This window comes from Gossypium arboreum, chromosome 10, assembly GCF_025698485.1.
Source record: "Gossypium arboreum isolate Shixiya-1 chromosome 10, ASM2569848v2, whole genome shotgun sequence".
Classification (NCBI taxonomy): domain Eukaryota; kingdom Viridiplantae; phylum Streptophyta; class Magnoliopsida; order Malvales; family Malvaceae; genus Gossypium; species Gossypium arboreum.
The window spans coordinates 46,960,247-46,968,837 of record NC_069079.1 but is presented as its reverse complement, the minus strand read 5'-3'; the positions used below and the strand labels follow the sequence as shown (position 1 = coordinate 46,968,837).

Here is an 8,591-nt window from a genome sequence, read left to right as displayed (position 1 = left end):
CAACTTCTTAATTTTTGTAAAAACAAATTCCGACAAATTAAAACAGAGGAATAAAAGTACGAAATTAGAATTAAACCTTAAAAAATTTAGAAAATAATAATAATGATTAATGAGTGAAAACTGGGGTGTAGTTTGGAGAAGGGAAATGAACGATGGGATTAGGCGGTTGTGTTGAGTAATTGGAACTGTTTCTTGGATTGGGCCTCCATTAATGGCAGAGTAGCCCATGCCCAACACAAACAAAACCCTCCTCTTTCTCCACCAGCAGCAGAGTAGCTTCGAAGAACACAGTAATGCCGAACTCTTTCAGGACCCTCTCCAAAACCCTCACCCGCTCATTCTCCACCAAATCATCCCACCAGAACCACCACCAGAAAACCCACAAATATTTAGATCCCAACTCCTTGTTGGGCAGCTGGAAGACCCCCAACAACCCCAAAGAGGCCGAGAAGAAACTCGCCCTGTTGCGACGAGACTACGCCAAGCAAGTAAAAAATGTACGCAAGGAGTACATCCACGAGATGGAGTTGTTGCGTCTTGAGAAGCTCAGAAAAGAAGAGGCTAGGAAAGAGGCTATACGAGTTGCTAATGAGGAGCGTAAAAGGCTTAAGGCTGAGGCTGCTAAGGTTAGAGCTCAAGAGCGTATGGTTGCTGAAGAAGAGTTTCGACAAACCCTGGTAATCTTCTACCACTCATACTTTGTTTCTTGAATTTTATGATGAATTTCAGTTATAAAATTAAAAAAATTGGAAATTGGGATTGGTAGGTTTGTTTAAGTGAAACACCAGATTCAAAACCCTAATTTCCTTTGCCTATCTTTCGATTATGTTAGTTTATATATAAAATAAAGTTAATGTTCAGTTAAGAAATTAAATTTTATTGTTACCTTTATTCGTTAGTTTAAGTTGAGTAGGAGAATCTCCCAAGCCTATCCATTTGTTCCATTGAATCGACGAACTAAATTTATACTGGCATTTACACTTTGACTGTATGGATATCCTATATCATAATAGTTGTTATCCCTTGATGCCTTGGTGGATATGGTTGATTCTCATTCTACCATGGCTAGGTGATATGGTAATTACGGTTGATCTCGGTCAACATGATGATATACTTCTGCTTACTACTAACATTATTGAGTTTGAAGTTGAGCATGGGAATTGAGCCGATCTCAAGCAGCTGGATTTTTTTTAATCTTATTGATTTTGTATCAAGCTCAAGTTTCTTTCAGGCTTGAGCTCAACTCGGCCTGGTTAAGCCCCTAGCCTTACCTTATATCTACGGCCCTATTTCTACTTCTCAATTTGAATATGAAGTTACTTGATCCTTCAAATCTTGGTCTTTATCAAATGGTCAAGGTTCTATTTCCATGAATGCAGTTGAAAGAAAGAGCAGAAAAGCTTGAAAATTGGAGAATGAAGCTGGATTTTTTTTAATCTTATTGATTTTGTATCAAGCTCAAGTTTCTTTCAGGCTTGAGCTCAACTCGGCCTGGTTAAGCCCCTAGCCTTACCTTATATCTATGGCCCTATTTCTACTTCTCAATTTGAATATGAAGTTACTTGATCCTTCAAATCTTGGTCTTTATCAAATGGTCAAGGTTCTATTTCCATGAATGCAGTTGAAAGAAAGAGCAGAAAAGCTTGAAAATTGGAGAATGAAACAAACGCTACATGAGAATAAGAAGAAAGAGGCGAAAGATCTAGTGCGTAGAAGAAGTTCCATGTGGATTGAAGAACAGGAATTGGAGAGTAAGATCTTTAGTGCCATTGTTTTTTAACTGATTTTTCCTTTAAATTCGAAGAACATAAAATAAGGATTTTACGTGAATCTAGTGACTAATGGAAATGTTTGTGTACTGTTTGTTTATCTCTGTTAAAACCCTGCATCAATGTGGTTTGTTGGTAACAGCTTCATTGAAGATTTATAGTAAGTTTTGGACTATTATTCAAGCATGCATATATATACTTTATTGGCTGAATGCTATTCAACTGTTCAAGTGAATCAGCTTGTCTCTCACTCTTGCCTTTATTGCCTTTATCCTACTCTTTTCTTCTACAAACAGACCACACTGTTGGTCTCTAAACCTTCTGAGCTAACAATGTAAGCTGGTTGCTTTAACCCTTTTTCAAGCTATGCTTTTGGAACTTGAGATGAGTGTTGGATACATGCTTGATACAGCTATGCTCAACTTTAAGCTTTTCTATATATGTATATACATATATTGTAACTTTATATACAATCAATCTGGGCAAGTATGTTATGGAATGTGGAAGAGACTTGAAGATTCTATACAAGGCCTGTTAAATACGAGCCTGCCTGACAGTTTGCAGAAATGATGATGCTTCCGTCGATTAACTTTTTGAGTTTTGCAAACAAAATGTTATCCAAGTTGGATCTTATAGAGCTTGAAAACCAAGTTCCCTCTGACAATGAAGAAGAAAGTCCAATTAATTCCGTTCTTTGGTCTTCTGTGTCTCCTGATTACTGAACAGTGCCTTAAAGAAAATCAGTAGCCCCCAAGGGATCTCCACAGGAGAAACTAACAAAGACCGTGGTTCTCAATCGAATCTCCCATGTACCATCAACTCATACAATAGCCCTAATAGTGTTTTTTAGTTTAAAGCCTAAAAAACATATTGATCTTAAGCTTTGAAACTGGTACAAAAGGAAAATTCCAGGGTTGAGAGTTGGAAGACAAAACAGAGCGAATCTAGCATATCAACAATTCTGGAACAAACGACATCATGGAATCTCATGGCATATGAACAATTAAAAGACCAACCGACCTCGTTCACTTTATTTTACAAAAGGGTGAGGGAATTGGAAGAACTGACAGAAGAATAAGATGTAAAATTATGGGACAGACTACTTCCCATTCTTTTTTTCTTTTTCTTTTTTTTTTATTTTTTTCCTGGAAAAGACTAGCATTACTCTGAAAATAAAGTCCCAACAATACTATCAACATTCAATTATCATTTACATCCTTTTCTTAAAGACACAAAAAGGGAAAAAATGAATTGTGATTCCTATGCCTGCTACCGGCCTGCCAAAATCACTAGGGAGCAAGTTTTTTACTGGCTCTTTGGTTTTTGAATCTTAACGTATGGGAAAAATCCCAAGAAGTGAACAACTTTTGGGTCCCATTCTCGCTGCTGAGCACGACAAAACATCAGAAATGTGTTGGCGAAATATGAATTGAAGCCCATCAAGACATGCCAAAGCGCATGACCCTGAGGGTTGAAGTACCAACTAGATATCTCCTTGCAGAACAACCTGTCGGCAAGCCAACAAATACTCCCCAGGAATAATGTTGCTACATATAACTTTGCTAGTCGCTTTGCAGAGGCATCTTCAGTGTAGATGTAGTATTTGTACATGCGAGGGATGCAGAGAAGGCAGAGAATGACATAATGCACCTTGAAGCCAATTCCAAAGCGTAAGAGAGCATGGACTATTGCAAATCCAACTCCATAAAGGAACAGGAAAGTAGGCATTGTGCTTCGATAGTGCCAATCTGGTGAGTAGAGGATGTAAAAGTATAGAAGCATTTCCCATACCATCGGTGTTTCATCACCTTGCTGTTGCCTGAAATAAATTAAAAGAATTTCACTTCAAAACCAACTTGGCAAATAAAAAACTGCTTTAAATTTTACAAGTCTTCAAAATAGGAGAAATGAATGTTTTCTCGAGTATATTTCCCATGGGTGCCTACTTTCTAGAGTAAAAGATAAAAAGGTTTTCCATCAAAAAGAGATGATACCAGAAACAGTAATGATTTATCAAATAAACCCTCAGTTTTTATTCATTATTTCCGCGAACCCAAAAAAAAAAAAAAAGTGGAAATGAAAATAAGCTATTCAATTGTAGACAGAATTGCATGGGGCAGATACATTTACCAGCCTAGCTACTACAATCAAGCAGCCCCCAGTGAACTTCAAAAGACAACAATATAATTAGCATATAGGATCTGCAGATCCAATGCCCCATAAAAGGAGTCCCTCCATTCTATCTATGATTACAAGCAATGAAAAGTTTTAACATTCAGGTTATCAACAACGTCAAATGCCTTTTGCATCACATCAAACTAATAAAAGTACTGCAGTGCCTTCTCTTTATCTTAGTGTTTCATTGTTCGTATTCTGGAGGGAAACAGAGACACACACATTAACATGGAGCTAGGTGTAAGCCTTTATGGGAAAAGGATGAAAATAAAAACTATAAAATCTACTTTTCAAGTAATAGATTTAAAACAAAATGAAGGGTATGAGTTAGTACGATCTAGTAAAAAACAACCTGATGAAATAAAGGACTAAAAGCCCAAATACACTAGTGAAACTTATGAAAGGATGTAAAAGGTAGAAATATAGAAGGGATCAGATATTGAAATATTGCCTTTTGAAGCCTTTCAAATTTCCCGTCACCTTCACCAAAAAAGAAAGGAAAAGATGGAAACATAGGCATTAGTCCAATACATCTTGGAAAGATGTGCTCAAGGAACGCCAGAGCAAAGGGAGCCATTCACAGAAGTGCAGACAAGTCAAAAAAGAGCTTTAGGCATAACATCATTTTTTTTATTCGTCCAATGAAGCTTTTGAACCTAAGACATTAATCAAACATTACTTCTGCCAAAGAGTACTTTATTCAAGTTTGACAACAGGTGGATGTCCATTTCCGGTGGTAAGAATAAGAATTAAAACTTAGGCTAACTGTAGTATTTGCTACTTATGGAGTCAGACTACCACACAAGTAGGTAGCGAACTCCTGGAACCAATCAAACAAGGAGAAAAATGCTCTTCCAATCTGACATATAAAAACAATACTAACATTAGATCTTTGTTAGTAAGACATTCACCTAATACCTGAAGAATTTTGAGGGAACACAAATGTAAATGTAAGAGTTGAAAAGAATACTTACATATGTTGCAGTGTGGAATGGTATAGCATGCTTCCAATGGCAAGTATCATGTTAGATACGTGAAGGACACTAAATCTCTTCTCAAATCGTTGTCTTAACGCATTTATAAGGCCAATGAGTGCCAAAAGAATACATGGGACATTGGATATTGTGTTGAAAAACTCTGCAATGTAAGATGAGTAAACATAGTTTTTCTCACACCACTCAGCAGCTGTGACAGGACCCCAGAAGCTAGACAATCCACCTTCCATTCTAAACTGAACACGCCAAAGGTGTATAATTCTTCAACTGAGACACCTTTTGCTATAATTTCATAAATGTCATAGATGCTGCAATTTATGTCCATAAGAGTTGCGATTGTATGGTCAATAAAGCATGGTAAACAATTAAACAACACGTCAAACTAGCAAGTGTACACCAATTCAGACACATACTTGGCCAAATTAAAAAGGGCCACAGGGCATAGCATAAAGGGAATATCAGAATAGAAGAGAAACACGAATTGACATTTTAGCATTAGTTCATAAAGTTTTCTCACAGAAGTCTCAATATAAGGTAAATTCATTTTTGACATCAGACTCCGCAGAACTCCACATTAAGGAACTTAAAAACCTTTTACGCTAGCTGTATTAGGATTCCTGCATCCATCTGATGCAATTTTACATTATTTTTGCCTTTAAAACCATTTTCAACCTATTCAACGGCAATCTGTTCTGTTTTCAGAACACCAAAACAGACTAGGCATCTAAAGACAGGTATAGATCTAGAAAATAAGTCAAGAACAGAAACCCACAATTACTACCTAGAATGCATGTAACACCTGCTTGCCACATTGTGAGTTTCAGTAAGAAACTTTTTTAACTCAGTTTCTAGCTTATCCGTCCATATTTAGTTCCACTCATCTCTGTGCAGCAAACGACAACTATATACTCCAAAACAGATCTCTATACAAAAAAAGGAACTAAAAGTAACTGCTTACTTGACGCAGGAGCTTCTAATTTTTCATTTTTTTATTCCAGTAATATTTATTAATTATTAGACATTTTGTGGATGACTGGATCTAGGATTATAAGATATTTTTAGAGTTTAAATCTAGGGCTAAGATAAAAACTTCATTTGCAAGAAAGCCTAGTAAAAATAAATCGAAAGCTTTACAGCCAACATCATTAATATTGTTCTCTATATAAAATATGAACTAAAAGTAAGTGCTTATTAGACGCCAGAGCTTTAAAATTTTTTTTATTTATTTCAGTAATATTTATTAATTATTAGACAATATTGCGAATCACTAGGGCTACGATTATTAGTTCTTTAGCGTTTAAATCTAGGGCTAGGATTAAAAGTTTATTTGCAAGAAAGTCTAATATTAGTATAAATAAACGTAAGCTTTACAGCAACAATATTGTTATTGTTCTTATTATTTTCATTGTATTAACAGAGAAATACTAGAGGCTCTTTTATAACCATAAGTTTTCTAGAGTTCCAACTTACTTACTCGTTTATTCAACCTAATTCTATTGATTTACTTTTGTTTTTCCCTAAACCACATCATTATTTTCATATTCCTCAACACAAACTTGAAAACCATTCTACTTCTGGTCCTTCTTGCCACTGTCATCTAAAGAAATAGTAATACCATGCTGCAGAAAGCTACATAGCACATCCCATATGATCCAAACAATTCATCCCATTATCAGACTCCTATATGCGCAGCAATCTTATCAAATTCCAGTAAAAGTTGGTAACTGCATATCACTTTGGTTCTATGTGGACCTGTTTAATAAATTTCTTTTTAACTCAAACAAGGAGTTAAACCTTCAGCCAATTAACTACCGAGATCCAATTTTGCTAACCTTAAAACTTCCGCTAAACCCATTTCGCATAATGAATCTGACAGAACCTTAAATTGAAGCACTTCAAATTTCCATCCATCTTTAACCAAAGCTTTGAATCTAAGCAGGGGCAGATCCAGGGTGCGGGCCCTAAAATGGAAAACTTGCCCTTTTAGCCTTTTATAATTTATAAAATTTTACCCCAAAATATAAAAATTATAATTTTGATCTTTTAAAAATTATAAAGACAATAGATTATTAAAATGATCAAATTACATTTTTTTTCATAGGAAAAATATAACTTAATTCCGGCCCACAAAAAGTCCCTGAATCTAAGTTCCTTCCTACCTAGAAAACAGCCTTGGCAGACTGAAAGGGAAGTTCCCGGATCCCAACTTATTCTCAGGAAAGACAACCTGCAACTGTAGCACTTAAATGCCCTCTTCAAACGCCAGTTCTTTCTACTCTATTTATCTACCTTGAGAAAAACCAATAACAAAATTCAGAAATTGGAGAAGGGGAAAACTACAATTCAACCATCCATAAATCATAAAGCACTACCCTCCAAAACCCTCAACCCAAAGAAGCATTCCTTTGAAATTTGACCTAATCTAGTAATACTTCCTCAAAAAGCAAAAAAGTAAAAGGTTTAAATGTCAAAGCTTGGGCATACATTTTACCAAAAATGGAAGCCAAAAAAATAGAAAAAGGAAAAGAGAAGAGAAAATGAAAGTGAAAGTGAAATAGAAGCTAACCTTTTAAAGCAAATCAGATCTGACGTTGCATACGAAACCAATTTACAAACATCTCTTTTCGCAGTTTCTTTCTTTTTAAATATGTTGGGGCTTCTTTTTCTTTTTTTTTTTAATTTTTGGGTTATCGGAGGGAAAAATAATAGAAAGAAAAAAGGGTGAAACAGAAACTGGGGGTGGAAGGAAGCGAGGGCCGCGTAGAGTGGAATATTTAGGGAAAGGAGGAGGAAGGCATTTTTGTAGACGTTGGATTAAGATGTTCGACGGCTGAGATTTTCGGGACTAAAGATCGAATCTTCGCTGATTTTATTTGATTGATTGATGGTATGAATATATTTTAAGTAATAAAAGGAACATATTTAAACAGTCCGCTCTACAACACCAAGTACAGATATAGTAAGTGAAACAATTGCATTACATAGCCATTAATAAAGCCGTCAACTGAAGGACCAGAGGCACAAAATCACTTTTCAAGACACCAGCATTCCGGTTTCCTTTCTGAAAATATATCTAATTAATCAACCAACCCTGCAATCAATTAGGATTTTTCTACCCAGCTATCAAAAAATAATATTTACAAGAATAACCTATCTTAAAAAATAATAATGGGATGATATGAAATGTAAAGTATCTGGCAACGTCGACCGCAACTAATCAATCATCTTCTAATCATTAGCTATTGATTGTATGGGGTTTAAAAAAAAAATTTTAGTGCTGTCGCTACAATGACCAACACTCGTCTGTATTATTTCATGTATATTTTAAAAATATGAGTATGTTGAAAAATATGCAAATCACATATTGAATAAGAATAATTACATATTATATTATTTAGTATCATAAAATATTAGTCCAAATTAAAAATGATTTAAGTTGGTTAAGGCTTATTAGGCTTTAGTTATTAAAAAAGAATGAGTTAAATATGTGTAGATATTCTAATAATTAATTTATAATTGATGATGTGCTAATTAGAAATTAGAATTAATGTACAAAAGTTATATATTAAGGTTATAGTCTCCAAATTACACATAATGTAGCTTTTTGATATCCCATCTTTAGAAAGAGAGAATCACATTCCCTATGTGTGCT

General features: G+C 35.0%; 2 protein-coding genes across 5 annotated transcripts; one reads left to right on the top strand and one right to left on the bottom strand.

Moving 5' to 3' along the window:
- Window positions 1–156: 156 nt before the first annotated feature.
- On the top strand, window positions 157–2,004 carry LOC108453638 (uncharacterized). Of its 2 annotated transcripts, none has more exons than XM_053019894.1 (2): window positions 157–677; window positions 1,380–2,004. In XM_053019894.1, exons 1-2 carry the CDS (start codon window positions 294–296, stop codon window positions 1,434–1,436), a joined length of 441 nt encoding a protein of 146 aa, XP_052875854.1. In that variant the 5' UTR covers window positions 157–293; the 3' UTR covers window positions 1,437–2,004. The 2 variants fall into 2 exon arrangements, with proteins under 2 accessions (XP_052875854.1, XP_017607359.1); XM_017751870.2 differs by having other exon boundaries at window positions 205–677; window positions 1,622–2,004.
- Window positions 1,651–7,986, bottom strand: LOC108453619 (alkaline ceramidase-like). Of its 3 annotated transcripts, XM_017751860.2 has the most exons (5): window positions 7,506–7,986; window positions 7,099–7,224; window positions 6,772–6,900; window positions 4,919–5,247; window positions 1,651–3,588 (listed from the first exon to the last, which is right to left on the bottom strand). In XM_017751860.2, the coding sequence occupies exons 4-5, from the start codon at window positions 5,167–5,169 to the stop codon at window positions 3,075–3,077; spliced, it is 765 nt and encodes a 254-aa protein (XP_017607349.1). In that variant the 5' UTR covers window positions 5,170–5,247; window positions 6,772–6,900; window positions 7,099–7,224; window positions 7,506–7,986; the 3' UTR covers window positions 1,651–3,074. The 3 variants fall into 3 exon arrangements, with proteins under 3 accessions (XP_017607349.1, XP_052875853.1, XP_017607330.1); XM_053019893.1 differs by lacking the exon at window positions 7,099–7,224; XM_017751841.2 differs by lacking the exons at window positions 6,772–6,900; window positions 7,099–7,224 and having other exon boundaries at window positions 7,506–7,984.
- Window positions 7,987–8,591: the final 605 nt, after the last annotated feature.